General features: G+C 34.2%; 1 protein-coding gene across 1 annotated transcript in view; it reads left to right on the top strand.

Moving 5' to 3' along the window:
- Positions 1–223: 223 nt before the first annotated feature.
- The window catches only part of LOC128982213 (alpha-1,3-mannosyl-glycoprotein 2-beta-N-acetylglucosaminyltransferase-like), a 46,580-nt gene continuing 31,575 nt past the window's right edge, over positions 224–15,228 (top strand). The window contains exons 1-5 of the mRNA XM_054401277.1: positions 224–425; positions 975–1,101; positions 2,435–2,549; positions 3,643–3,725; positions 10,962–11,168. Coding sequence (XP_054257252.1) covers positions 1,003–1,101; positions 2,435–2,549; positions 3,643–3,725; positions 10,962–11,168 — 504 coding nt within the window. The 5' untranslated portion in view covers positions 224–425; positions 975–1,002. The remainder of the gene's footprint in view (positions 426–974; positions 1,102–2,434; positions 2,550–3,642; positions 3,726–10,961; positions 11,169–15,228) is intronic.

The following is a 15,228-nucleotide window of genomic DNA, read 5'->3' as shown; positions in this document are numbered from 1 at the left end:
TGGAAGTATTTTAATTGATGGTATTGTGATTACAAACTTATCACTACAGGATACAAATAGTAATAAGTTTGTATAGTGCGTAAGCAAAATATAAGGCTTAACCCTTTGGCTTTTGGTGTTGGACAGCCTGCCAGTCACATGTGTAAAAGATAGTGTTTTTGTTTTCACTGAATTAAAAAAATCTATAATCAGTCAGTCAGTCAGTGTCAGTGATCAGCAGTAGGCTAGGCTACAGTAAGAAGCACTGAACTGCACTAGCCAGTGAAAAGTCAATTCACCGTAAACAAGGATGGTTGTCAGAATTATAATTTTTAAATGGCCTAGGTCATTTTGATGTTTTGAGCAAATGTTTATTTGCAATCTAATTTAGTTTTCAACCATAAAAACATGCCTGTCATTACAATAGTATTTGGTTTATCGCTATGGTATGTAGCATAGGCTAGGCCTATTTATGAATTATCTGGCATTTACTTAGTTACCTAGTCTAATCATTTTCCGCACTAGCGCGAGCCTACTGCATGAATAGTGTTTAGAAGTAACTTATTTCTAGGCTTAAGTTAAAGTGCAATCCAATGTGAAATCACTCAGGGTTGAACCTTCTCAGACCAGCCAGACTCAAAATTAAAGCTAAATAATGTTTACTTGTTTTCATTCACTCTCTCAGTGAGGCTTTACCAGTTGTGTTTAAAGTTAAGCTATGCTCGCAATTTGAAACTGTACTAATATACGTAGTATTCTATTTATGAGCAATGACAGGCCTATGTCCTAAGGTAGTTTTAAAATAAAATCCTACTAGAAGTTATATACTCCTTTGATGAAGTAGGTTTCACCAGTAAAATAGCAGCCTAATCGTAGATATTTTCAGAGAAAACCAAATAATCGACTCCTTGATATAGGTAGTTAAAGTTAGGTACCGGTAATTAATTTGAGTATTCATAAAACATTGTTATCATTCATAAAATACCTTGTTGCAGATGTGAGTGTGAGGGGTTTCTTTTTGCGATGCGGAAGAACGCCTTTGCTACCCTATTTATTGTCTCTGTCATCTCGTACGCAACAGTTTACTACCTAAGCAGTCAAAGGCCCCAGCATCAGCATTTGGTAAGGCCACATGTCAAATAATTTAGGCTAACTTATTTATCGTTCACTGGACTACCTTACAATGTAACGATAATAGATTACATGTCAGATTGTACATAGGTATTTAAAATGAGTAAACTTAAGTTTAGTGCACATTTATATTACTATTTTGTGGATGAGAAGATGACAAGTTTATATTTTTAATTTAGTAAGTAATCACCATACATAATTGTCAATTAAAGAACAATGATAATTATAACTTTTAAAACAGCAAGTCTTATTTCCAATATTCCTACAACAGCTAGGCTAATAACCACACAGCCATTGTTATTGTATTATCATAACCATGACAATGGTCGAGATAGTAAATATTGATAAAAACCTAAAACCTGGTAAAAGCCACTCATGTTTATACAAATTCAACTACGGTATATACAACAATTATTTACATTTGTTTTATTTTGTGGCGTGTTTTGAAGCATAGGCTACATTTTTCATGAACAATTTTACTGTAATGGACAAAATGGAATGAGTTCCTAACACTTACCGTATGTTTCATAAAAAAGTACTGTCCTTTTTTCCAATTAACGTCTACAAATTTAATATAACGTTAGCCCATGCTTGTAAAATGTGCTGAATTTACGGTAGTGTACTAATGTTGAAGGTGTCAAAGTTTTGTGTAAAACCATTGGTCAATATTACTTTTTTATTAACTTTTGGGGCGGAGATCTCTATTTGAGGGATAGGTTAGTTTTCTTGATCAAAAAGCTTAATTTCCTTTATTATTGGCCTAACAGTTTAGGTCAAGGTGGAATCTGAATTAGACCTAATGAATAACATTATTTGTCAGAAAGCTATCTTTCTGACCTACGAAATTTATAATTTAGCCTGGTTATCATGCTTTGAGTAAAAATATTTTTCTTTGAACTATGCTGTGTGTGCAAACCTTGCATTTCAAAACGTTTATACATTTTGTGATAGTTTCATAGTACAAAATTCTAGCACCATAGCCTATATAAATTATACATTTGTTGCTAATTATATTTTAAATACTTAAAATGAAACATTTGCCAAGATTTAGTGTTGTGTGTTTTTGCAGATCACTTTTAAAAAAAAGTAAACAGAATAATTTATTTAAAAAAAAATTATAACATAGCCTACCGTACATGTTTTATTTATTTTAATCACATCTCAATGTATACTAGGCCTACTTTAAAAGGATATAATATTCAAATAAAATGTTAACCAAGCAGTAAATTATTTTCGTTTTGCATTACCCTTAAGTGGCGAACGGACTTACCAACTACCAAAATGATGTCATAAAAATGTCATTGTTCATCATTCTTTTTTTTAGGTTTTAAACTTGGATGAGGTAGATAAATTGGTTGACTTAGAGCGCAAGATTGAAGTAGAACAGAAAGCTCTTCAGTCACTTCTGGAGAGACTTAAAACTTCTATTCAGACACAATGTGAGTAAATACAATAAAATACTTAGTTTGCAATTGTTGAATTTTTCAATACAATGCTGTATAGAGCATCTAGTGTGATGTTTGAACAGGACCAATCAAAGACAAATAGTAAACATAAACAGAAAACAGTTTATGTAAATGTTTACTTACCTTCTGACGGTTGAGCAAACATATTGTAAATCACCTGTTCTTTCAGGAATTGGTTGCCGTTGTTTTCCTTGTGGAAAAGTATAAATAATTCATAGTAGCTTCAGAGCATATCTGTTTAAAAAACCTTCAATATCGTATTAAAGTTTTAATAGCTTATTTGAGTTATATTATTTTCAAAAATCTGTAGAAAAACAATATTTTATGTGTGTACTCTTTTTAAAATTATTTTTTAGCCAGCCTATGGTAAAAAACTTCATGGTTGTAAATAGGCAGAAGTAGATAGGCTATAGTTAAAATTCTTATTCACAAACAGTTGCTTATTTTAGTAGCATATTTAAAAAAATACATTAGTAATCCAAGACAATAATACTAACAGATTTGATTAAAAATATCTTACTTTTGTGTAATAAGTCTTTTGATACCAATATCATTTAGTATTTTGTATCAATAATTCAGGCCTAATAAAGTAGTTATCTATGGTTATGGGATTTAAACATTTATAATTAGATTTATACAACATATAACCATTCACCTAATCCTTAAAACTTAACTAAATCAAATTTTATTTGCAAACTGAAACAGACATTGAGCCAAAACACTTATTACAAAATTCATAAACTTTTAAAGATAGCCTAAATGTTAAAGCCTTTCACTTGCAGAATGTAGCTTAAGAAATCTATAGAACAACTAAGTACCAGTTTAGTAATTACTATATCAGGCGTTTCTACCATAAAGCTTTGTACTTGTCTATTGTTTAAAGATCTTAATCTGGATCACAATGACTAATATAAAGTGTTGTTAATTTTCTTTAAAGTCAAACAAACTACATTATATTATTAGGTACTTTTAAATACATATGCATGAATTACCTACATGAATGAAATTAAGTTTATAGCCTATATCAATGTTTTAATTAATTAACTTTGTCTCCAACATCTTTCAGGGGAGGACAAAAAGTTAATCGAAGAAAAGAAAAAAGTGTTTGAAGAACTGTCCATAGAAGCAGATGAACTTTATAAGAGAAGGGTATGTTATATAACAGTTTTTGGTTGATTTAAAATAGTCATGTTTGTTATTTTCTTATAAATCTAGAGTGAGCATATGACATTCAAAAATTCCAACCCTCTTTTTATTAATAATAAGACTTCTCTTTCCACTCCACAATCCTGGTTTCTCGAGTTTAAATTTGTAATTTTTTAAGTCTCCTACCTTTATTGTCAACTTGGTTTTGGATGTGTTCTTATTTTACATCTAGCATATTAGAGTATAAGCATTTTTATTCAATCTGTGTTCAGTACCAGTGATCGATATGCAGGGTAACGCGGGGGAACGGAGTTCCCATACCTCTCTTTCAGAAAAATAAAAATACTGCCATAAATAGGTACTAATCACATTAAATAGGTTTCAGTTCCGGCACCTTATTTTTTACAAATCGAACACTGTTCAGTACCTCATTCAAATGCATGACAAATCACATTAAATTATAGATTATTTGATAGTCTGCAGAGCATACAAAAATTTATATATAGGGGCTGGCTTTAATTTTGATATTCTGGAAACTTTCAGCCACCCACGGCAAAAGTTACAGTTCATTTTTATTTTGAAGCAATATGATTTCAAAATGAATTTTTCCTCTCTAACAAGAACTGCTCAGTCCACAAAATCTTGCATTGATAATATTTAATCACAGAAAATTGATTATCATCAGTTATTATGAGACGTAGGAATTGGCTAACTCAGGAGCTCGCTAACTCGGTCGTGTGTCGGAACTGGCTAACTCTGGAACTGGCTAACCGTCTCAATCAGGAATTGGCTAACTCCGGAACCCGCTAACTCGATTTTGTCTCGCGGCGGAATTCGCTAACTCTGGAAGTCGCTAACCCAGCCGCGCCCACTGCATGGAGCGTTGCCAACCTTGCACGACAAAATAATCGTACATTACCGTATTTCAAAATATCAGTGTCAATGAAGATACAGTAAATGTAATTGTTTTTGTTATCAATTTCACTTTTAACAGATAACTAGCACAAAGTAATTCAAAGACAATTATTAAAAAATCATGAAAAGTGTTTTTTTTTATTTAACTCTACAATGGCCAGTTAAATGTTTATGATTTCGATCTTAAATATAAATGCCATAAGTATAAAAGAAAATAATAGAGTTGAAAAATATTGAAAAGGTACTAAATAATTAAACCTCTACGAAATTAAGCTAAAATACACGATAGTTCTCAAACACGGAAAACAAATTTAATCGTAATGTCATCAAACATCAACCATCAGTCATCAACCATCGTAACTTTCATAACTAATTATAGATTTAAAATTAAATGTTCGTCGTTGAATCGTCCAACTTACGTGTAAAAATATGACATTAGACTAAGCTTTTATCTAGGCCTAATAGTTTAAGCCAAAGCATTGTAGGCCTACTAGTAAATAGTTGCCTTATTCTAAAATGTGTTGAATTTTTTAGTAATAATGTTACATGTTTTAAAACAGTTTTTAGATTGTACACCTAAGCACCACTAGTAAATAAAAGGAGAAGATATAATACTCATATAACAAAACGTGACAGGGTAATTTAAATTCACGATTCTTAATCAACGAATTGACGGATTTTCTTAGTTGGGTTTCCTTTACATTGGTTTTACAATCGAAATAAACTATACCAAGCCATTGCTCGGTTCACCGTTCCCCGGTACTGAGCTACTCAATAGACAATAGCTTTGTTTTTGGATAAGATCAAGTAATTTTAGGTATGGCCACCATTCATAAGAATTGTAACAAACAAGAACGCCTGGGTCGATTTAGAACCAGCCTGGAGAAAAACTCCAGACTTTTAAAAAGTAGGCCTACTGAAAGACGTAAAATTAATATTAATTAAACAAAATTAAGAGGATGACCCTGGTTCTACACTAATAGCCTACGATAAAAGAAATTTACAAGTTGTATTTATGCATAGACTAATTTTTAATGCAATCTATGAATAAATTAGGCCTACAACTTTATAATATTGTATTGATAAATATGTATTTAAATTCAATAGCTCTATTTAAAAATACATTACCATTACAACGTATTTCTGGACTGACGTTTAACGTGTAAATTTTATCATGATTTATGATTCAAGGTTACAAGCCCAGTATATAAAATACGAACTCAATAATTTATTTGCAGAAGTTCAAAAATTTTTATTTATTCGAATAAAAGAAACAAATGGCGAACTACGAAAATAGATATTTCATAACATGAAAAAGATCCAAATTAAATGTACATTTTTATCTTTTTGCATACCATAAAGCTACTATTTAAGTAAGAAGCCCAAATATAAAACATACTCCCTTATATTATATTTCTAATCCTTATGGATCAGCTGAAAACAGTTTTATTGTTAGTTCTGTCCGGTGCACTGTCTTTAGAGGTCGTGTTTTGTTTACAATTGTTTCTTGTTTCCAGTAATTTAAAACCTCGTTTAACCAAATAAAACGTTCTAATCACAACTAATACACGTCCCCTAGTTATATAACCAAACAGTAAAAAGCAAATGATGAAGTTAACTATAGAAATAATAGAAACACAATTTTGTTGACATTAGCGATCAGTGTCACCGGACATGAACTAGACGCGAAAAACGAGCTTCAAAGTTTACAATGGGATATAAAGTTTACTTGTGTTGGTTAGTCTATGGTAAGACTATAATGCATTTTCCACCCTAATAATCATGAGAATAATGTTAAACATACTTCTCAATATATTTATTTGATCAACTACGTTGCTCTTACTCCTAATTAATCGTAGGATACGACATTATGGTACCGATACTATATAGGTACTACACTTTCGGTAACACTGGCCGAAAATATTCGTGCTTGGCTCCCATTGGACGGCCCGCGAGGCTTCTGATTGGGAGTTAGCGAGTTCCGCCGAGGGACCGAGTTAGCGACTTCCGTACGAGGACGGAATTCGCTAACCCGGCTCTAGAGCGGGTTAGCGGGTTCCGGAGTTAGCCAATTCCGAAACCGAACAAGTTAGCGAGTTCCTCTCATCGACCAAATTTGAAGATAGGGCTTTTAACATGGGGTTAGCGAGTTCCAGAGTTAGCCAATTCCGCGGACCCGTTATTATCAATAACAATGAATTTAGAATCAGGCATCTCTGATAATTTTGAGCATTATTTTTAAAAATAAAGTAAAATTGATGAAAATATAATAAAAGGTAAAAAGTGTAAACAACATTTTTTCCAAAAGAAGATACAACAAAATTTATAAATGATGTAAAAGAAACCTCCTGGAATGTATCTGTAAATAATTCTTTTGATAATAACTGTTTTTTTAGAACTTTTTCAAAATTTATTTGAAGAAACATTTCCTAGATGTGGTACCAAACCTTATAATAATAACAAGTCTAGGGTAACAAGAGGTAGGCCTATTCAAATTTCTAGTATTAGAAAAAGAGAACCAAGCAGACTTGTAAAGAAATCTAATGACAGAAATTTCATTAATTATTTTAAAAGGTATAAATTAACTTTCAACAAGGTATGCAATCAAGAAAAAAAAAATGTATAATGCTATATTTATAAAAGGATCAGATAACAAGAGTAAGGCTGTTTGGTCTATCATTAAATTTAATCTGAACTCGGTTGTAAAAAGACTTAAACTCTCCTGATGTTGTTCAAAGGTTTATTGCAGACATTTTCCATCACGATTGTAAAAAACAATACACAACGTTTCGGGATTTCAAAGGTTTATTGCAGACATTTTCCATCACGATTGTAAAAAACAATACACAACGTTTCGGGATCTGGAATCTGATCCCGTCCTCAGGTGAAAAAACTTAACTAACACATTACAACTAACAATACACAAACACCCAATCTAAGTTGGAATAAACTACAGAGGGTAGCAGTCAAAAAATACTTTTTTAGGTTGGGTGTTTGTGTATTGTTAGTTGTAATGACACCATCACCAACAATGAACTTCAAACAAAGGAATTTCCTGGTATTAGGGTTAACGAAAATCATCTCAAAAGTGGCAAGGAAATTTCTGAATTCTTTAATAACAAATTTATAAATATCACAATAGAAATTGGCCTAATACCTCATGAAGAGAATGCACTAAAATTGTCAAGGTATACAGTAGCAGGACACCAACCTAATCCATTTGAATTCAGTTTTGTATTGTATAGAAGGAGTTATTAATAATATCAAATCCCTCAAAAGTAAAAAAATCTGCTGACTGGGACTGTATTCCTATCGTTCTGATGAAAACCGTCTCTAATTTTATAGCTGAACCTTTATTTATAAATATAAACCAATCTTTTCATAATAAACACTTTTCCCTAACATTTAAAATATGCAGAGCTCAAACCTCTCTTCAAGAAGGGTGAGATACAAAATCCGGACAATTATTGGCCCGTTTCCCTTCCACAATCATTTTCAAAAGGGTTTGACAAACTAGCAGCCAAACAAATCTCAAGTTTTCTTGAGTATATGACATTTTGGCTAATGAACAATTTGGTTTTAAAAAGGGTTTACTTTAAGCACAATGAAAGCTTTATCAGATTTTATTAGTGAGGTTTCATGGGCTTTGGATGGGTCACAGAGCACAATGGGGGTGTTTTGTGACCTATTCAAGCCTAGTTGGTTGACTGTTCCAACCATGATATTCTTTTTAAAAAGCTTGATATAAAGACTAATATAAAGACTTGATACTTAACAAATTGTTTTCAAAGAACAGTAATTTAAAAAAATAATGAACAATTAATATCAGAATGGTAAAAGATTACAGTTGGTGTTCCTCAAGGCTCGATTCTTGGACCTTTACACTTGATATTGTATATAAATGACTTGCCTAAAAATGTCTAACAACCTTATTTTATATGCCGACGATACAACTGCAGTTGTCAAATCTAAAAATAATTCAGAATTGTCGCTCAAAGTTAAACAAGCACTATCGGAACTAGAACAGTGGTTCAACATTAACGGTCTAAAAATGAATCAAGATAAAACCCAATTGGTAAAGCTTTGTACTGTTCAGGCAAGAGAGTTTAGAGACCAAAATTTAGCTGGATTGAAAATTTCTCAGTTTGTACTTAGATTCAAATTTAAATTGGAACAAGAACATTGAAAATTAAATTAGTAGACTTAATTTGGCATGTTATCAAATGATATGTTTAAGAAACACAATTGACCTAAAAGCCCATTTGATGTTATATTATGCATACTTCTATTCAATTCTTCAATATGGAATTGAATTCTGGGGCTTTGCATCAAACATTAATTTAATTTTTAAGATTCAGAAATTTTTTTAAAGAATGATGACATTTGCACCATGGAGAACATCCTGGAAAGCAGCCTTGCTAATTTTATTTTAGAAAACCCTAGTATAGATGAGTTCTTAACTGGTCAGGATATGCAATAGCCTAATGAACTTGTTTTTAAGTATAATTTTTTAAATAAATCCATTTGTTTAAAGCACTTTTATATATTTTATAGTTTTGGTTTATTTTATTCTTACATAACTATTTAGTCATAAAGGTATTTGTTTGTATATTGACAATGTCACCTGTTTTATAGCATTGCTATATTTTGTAAACGTTATGTGACAGTTAAGAAAGATTCTTTTATAATTCCAGAGTTTCAATCAAAACCATAGTATGAAAGTCTGATTTCTGTAGATGTGTATTAATTAATCAGTTGTTAGTGTCAAACGATGACATGATTAAAAAGTTAGTACCAAAACAGAGTCATTTTCTTTTAACAACTCGCACGGTTTACATTGTTTAGTAGCCACTGAAACATGTTTCAAAATGCCATCACAAACACTAATGAACAATATTGTCAGTCCCACTTTCACTAAGTTGATAGCGTACATTTCAGGGATGGGCCAGCCTATTAGTGTGATAAAGACAATACTCAAGATAATGACTTATGATGAAAAACTAAGACATTCAATTCTATTTACATCCAATATTAAATATTTATTATGTAATTCATACAGTTAGTGTGTTCTTTAGTTTTTGTTTAGTTTTGTTTGGTATTAATGAACTGAAACTACAATTTATAAAAAAATAAAACTCATTTTTGGAAAGTGGAAATTTTATCCATAGAATTAAATACCTAGTTGCTAAAATAATGTTTTAAAACTGTTGTGATTTGTCCTTTTAGCGAATTTCCCTATAGGGAAGTAGCTATTACCGTAGGTGGCACGGTAAGACCTAGACCCGGGACCGATTTACTTTTTCATTTTGATGTCCCCAGAGGCCAAAAACACCATTTGTTCAAATTTTTATATATGTATATATATATATATAGACTTATATATATATATATATATATATACGTCCGTGAACGCGATAACTTGAGTAATTTTTGTCCGATTTTGATGAAATTTAGTTTAAAGGTGTAAAGCGGGATAAACTTGAATGAGTTCGCGAACCAGCACGATCGGACCATGGGAACGGGGCTTTACAAGGGGTTTTATGGGGTAAAAATTGGTTTTTCTCACTTTTGACCCTCAAAACACAAAATTTCCCGATTTCTCTTTAGACCTTTTTAAAGAGCTTAAAAAAACAAATAATTTAGTATGTAAAAGTATTTTTGTTCGATTGTTAGTAACGGAGAAAATTAAAAAAATTTTAAATTTAAAATTCCCATGTTATTCTTATGGAGAATATTGTCAAATGTTGTAGTTTGCTTGTTTATGGATATATTTTGATCAAACTTGGCAAATTTATTTATTTTGTACTAAGCTATCAATATTTTACTCAAAAACACACTTTATTAGTTTCCTTGTAGCAGCAAACCTAGGTACTCGTTAAACCTAATGTTATTAAAATATATTTAACTGAAAATCAATTCAGACAAATGGAAATTCGCTTAGTCGGCAGGTTTGCTGCGGCGGGGGTATTTTATTTTATTTTTGTTTTAAATGAAGTGAATAATTTTTGGTCCCATTCATGAAGGTTAAGTCTTTGTTCAGTGATCACTTCAGTTTTGTTCCTGGTAATTTAGGGAAGTGTTAGAAACATTAAAGTACCTCTTACCTCTACTGTTCTCTTCTATTGGCCACGAATCCCACAATGAAACCCCTAACTCTCTTAGGCAAACAAAAAAAAAAAGTTAAAGGTCAACACTCCTAGGGTAAACTTCTTCTACAGTTCTAGGATAAAATTCATCATTGAAATAACCTCTCCATTAATTTGAAATGGTCCAGAATTTTTGTGACCGTGGAACTACTATAATCTTTGATTTCTTTGTTTGCAGACAGAGGAATTGTTGCAACATCCTCCACAAGCCATTGCAGTGTTGGTGCTAGCTTGCAACCGTGTAACTGTCACTCGTTGTTTGGACCAGTTGCTGAAATACCAGCCTGATCCAGCTTTCTTCCCAATCATTGTCAGTCAGGATTGCAGTCATGAACCTACAGCAGATGCCATTCGAGGTTATGGAGACCGTCTTTACCACATTCAGGTAAGGTTTGGTTTTCTATTTATCACAAACATATAATGAAAACAGCATTTAGCTTCTACAGTATACCCTCCCTTATTAACCGACCTTGGATCAATCACTGCTGAGATTAACTGCCTCTGGTTGGTACTGGTTGATCTTGACCAATATTCTTCATTCCACCATCATCGGAAATTTTGATTCCATGGTGATGACTTGCAGTTTCAATTTCAGGTTCATTTCCAGTTTACTTCTGTGCAACTTCGGTTAAACTTCAGCTTCACTCCGTTCCAAAATCATTGGTCCATTTCAATTTCGTTTTTCACTCAGTTCCCGTCCAGGTTTTTTTGGCAGATTCACTGGTTCCTGAATTTTGTCTTTGTTTACATCCACCAATGGCTTATCACCCTATTTCAATAGTGCCAATCTTTTCCAAAAATTTTTAATGTCTCATGTATAAACAAATGAATGAGTATTTTGAAAATAACAATTTATTGACAAATTCACAGTTTGGATTTCGAGAGGGTAAATCAACAACTGCAGCTGTCTTAGAAGTAATTAATAAATCTTTAAATGCATTTGAAAATAAAGAAACTGTTTCATTAACTTTATTTGATCTTACAAAAGCTTTTGACTCTGTACCTTTTGATATTTTATTCAAAAAACTTGAATTTTATGGTATTACAGGTGAAACTTTAAACATTTTAAAATCCTATTTAACTAATAGAAAGCAGTATGTATCTGTTGGAGGCAGTCAGTCTAACTTAAGATTGGTTGAAGTAGGTGTTCCACAGGGCTCGGTTTTGGGACCCTTCTTGTTTTTAATCTCGATAAATGACCTGCCGAGGAATGTTGATGTAGACACTGTTGTATATGCTGATGACACAACTTTGATTGCAACAAATAGAGATATCCATGAGCTTGATTTAATTACTAATGAATCAATAACATCAGCACTTAATTGGTTTTCTTCAAATAAATTGACGTGTAATAAAGAAAAAACACAGAAAATTCTTTTGAGTCTATCCCCACTTGACAATGAATTAAAATCTGTAAAATTATTAGGATTCCAAATTGATTCAAAATTAAATTGGCAAGAGCACATAGAAATCACTTGTAAAAAAATTTCCAGAGTAAATTATCTAATTTAGAAACTCAGAGATTTTGTTAGTAATGAATACCTTCGAATTACTTATTTTGGTTTTTTTTCAATCTCATATTTCTTACAGGATCATACTATGGGGACACTCCCCCCACACCCATGAAATTCTTTTATTACAAAAAAAAAGTTATACGAACAACCTGTGGGGCTGGCCCTGTAGCTGTCGACTTCTTTTTATAGACCTTAAAATTATGACCGTTGTAAATTCGTATATTTTTCACATACTCCTCTACACTAAAGCCAATCTTCATCAATTCACTTGTAGAGAGAGTATACACTCTTACAATACAAGAGGCAAATCCAATCTAGATATCCCTGCCCATAGATTGGCCAAAACAGATAACTGCCATAAAATAAATTGCATACGGTTTTTTAATAAATTAGGTCTAGCAGCAAAACAGGTTCCTTTTAATAGGTTTAAGTCTAAAATGTTTGAGTGGCTCATCTAAAATCCATATTACTGTATAACAGAGTACTTAGTTTCTGATGTTAATATTAATTTTTAATTTAGAACCCACTGTATTTTATAGCTTTAGTTTTTATTTCTATTGTTGACTATGTCTATTCCTTGTAAAAGGTCAATGACAATAAAGATCTTGATTCTTGATTCTTGGCAGACTCGTATTGGTCAAGTTGTCGTTGTCTGCTGATGACGCCATCGGCACTTTGTTAATTCTCTAGCTTGAATCCAAAATGTCCACTTCCTGTATAGAACCAACCTCAACCTTGTGAAATTCCATAATTTGATTTAGTCCAACCTTATTCGTAATGCTATTTGTCATAAGAATGTTAATTTTCTTCTCAAAGTTTAGTCTTTACTTTTCATCTTGTTTAGCTCGTCAATCAGGGCCGGATTTCCCAATAGGCCCGGTAGGCCCGGCCCGGGCCTATGGGCGCAAGGTCCCAGAGGGCGCACGGCCGAGAGTAATTTTTTTTATACTTAGGCTATCTAAAAATAAAAATAAATAGTCATAGTTGATAAAAAAACTCCAAAGCATTGTGATTCTGAGGTTTATAAGAAGAAATAATTGTTAGGAAATTTAAACTATTTTTCAGAATTACGCATCAATTTCGTTACAAAATTGGTAACGAACATCGGTTATACGGGAGTAGGCTGTAGGGATGTTGACGTTGACGAGCGCCCAAGGGGTACGCATCGTATTGCCACTGCACTCTGCTCTGAGCTACTAAGGCACATGGATAAAACATGCTCCATAAATAACAAGAATTGTATTCAGCTAATCCAAAATGATGAAAAATCTACTGAAGGAGTAGGTTTAATCTATGGTATCACATACTGTATCGAGTTCATGTTTTTGGGCTTGGAATTGGAATCAATTGCCATGTTTTTTTCATTAATGCTCAGTGGGTTGAGTTGTTTTGTTTCAGTCCCACGGCCACAAACGTGAGCATTTATTAAAAGCATACAATTGCTAATAAGTGTTTAAGACGGCATTTTGTTAAGGCTAAACAAGTCAATTCTTAAAAAAATTCAATGATTCCAACGAGGAGTGGTTGATTGATTGATTGATTGATTCTGTAGGGGCGGACCTTGTCCTGTTGCACGTCAGCCACTGATGGGCTTTTTGCGCTCCCCACATGGTACTTCAGAGTCCGTCAAACCTCAGTTGCTTAATGAACTCCATCATCCTGTCAATGAGCTCCTCCTGAGGAAGGTGTCTGCCCCTTGTCATTGCACCAAGAGTACTGTCCCTTACCTCATTCAGAGCTGTGCAGTCATAGAGTAGGTGATCAGCAGTCTCCTCTGATTGCCCACATTTCCTACACGCAATGTCACCTTTGTGGATCCTCAAGCGATGCAGGTGTAATTTCAGGAAGCCATGTCCAGTGACCATTCCTGTGATCTGTCTGAGTCGCCTCCTGTCTAAACGTAGAGCACTGGAGGCGACCGTCTGGGAAGGGGAGAAGAGGGTGAGCTTACTTACCCTATGGTGCTGAAGCCTAACCCATCTTTTCCTGTGTTCCTCCTGAGCCCATGCCATGACTGAGTGACATGCATGCCCACGAGATATTCCACAGAAAGGCTGTGGTCCCACGAAGTCTGAGGCTGACGCGACATTTGCTAGCCTGTCAGCCACCTCATTCCCTTCTATCCCTGAGTGCCCAGGAACCAAACAGAGCGTTACCTTGTTGCGCCTGCCCAGGTCACATACCGCAGAAAGGCAGTCCCAGACCACCTTAGAATTTAATTCATAGGAGTCAAGCGCTTTGAGCGCAGCCTGGCTGTCTGTAAAAATGGAAATGTTGATGTCCCTGAAGCCTAGCCTCAGGTTTTCCCTAGCACATACCATAATCGCAGTCATTTCGGCCTGGAACACAGTTGGGTGAGTGCTCATAGGAAGACAAATGTCTACCCCATTCTGCACTCCATGAATTCCAGCCCCAGTCCCACTTCTTACCTTTGAACCATCAGTATACCATTCAAGGTTGCCTTGTGGAAGAGGATTCCCACCGGACATCCACTCATCCCTGGACGGAAGGAGGACAGTGAATGGTCTGGCGAAGAAGAATCGAGTCGGCATGTGATCCGAGGGCATGTCCATTACCTCCCCTCTTACCTGCTGAGTGATCCGAGAGTGACCTCGGGATCCTCCAACATCCAACCAAAGGTTTTCACACTGGAGTCTGTAGGCAGTCCTCCTCGCAGTGACCTTGACATGCAGGTCAATCGGAGTGAGGTTGAGAAGGCAGTCCAGTGAGGCTCCCGGACAGCTGCTCATTGCGCCCGTGATGATGACACAGGCGAGTCTTTGGACGGCAGCCAGATCTCTCACCGCATGAGGCCATCTTGGGCCACCACACGAGTGAGCCGTATGTCATGGCGGGCCTTACCACGGAGACAAATAGCCAGTGCATTAGCACCGGCTTGAGCCCCCAGGTTCCTCCCACCATCCGTCTGCA

This window comes from Macrosteles quadrilineatus, unplaced genomic scaffold (assembly GCF_028750875.1).
Source record: "Macrosteles quadrilineatus isolate MER2022 unplaced genomic scaffold, UCM_ALF_1.0 Scaffold_200__1_contigs__length_193940, whole genome shotgun sequence".
Classification (NCBI taxonomy): domain Eukaryota; kingdom Metazoa; phylum Arthropoda; class Insecta; order Hemiptera; family Cicadellidae; genus Macrosteles; species Macrosteles quadrilineatus.
Note: the sequence above shows the minus strand (reverse complement) of the source record. Positions and strands in the feature narration are given on the sequence as shown.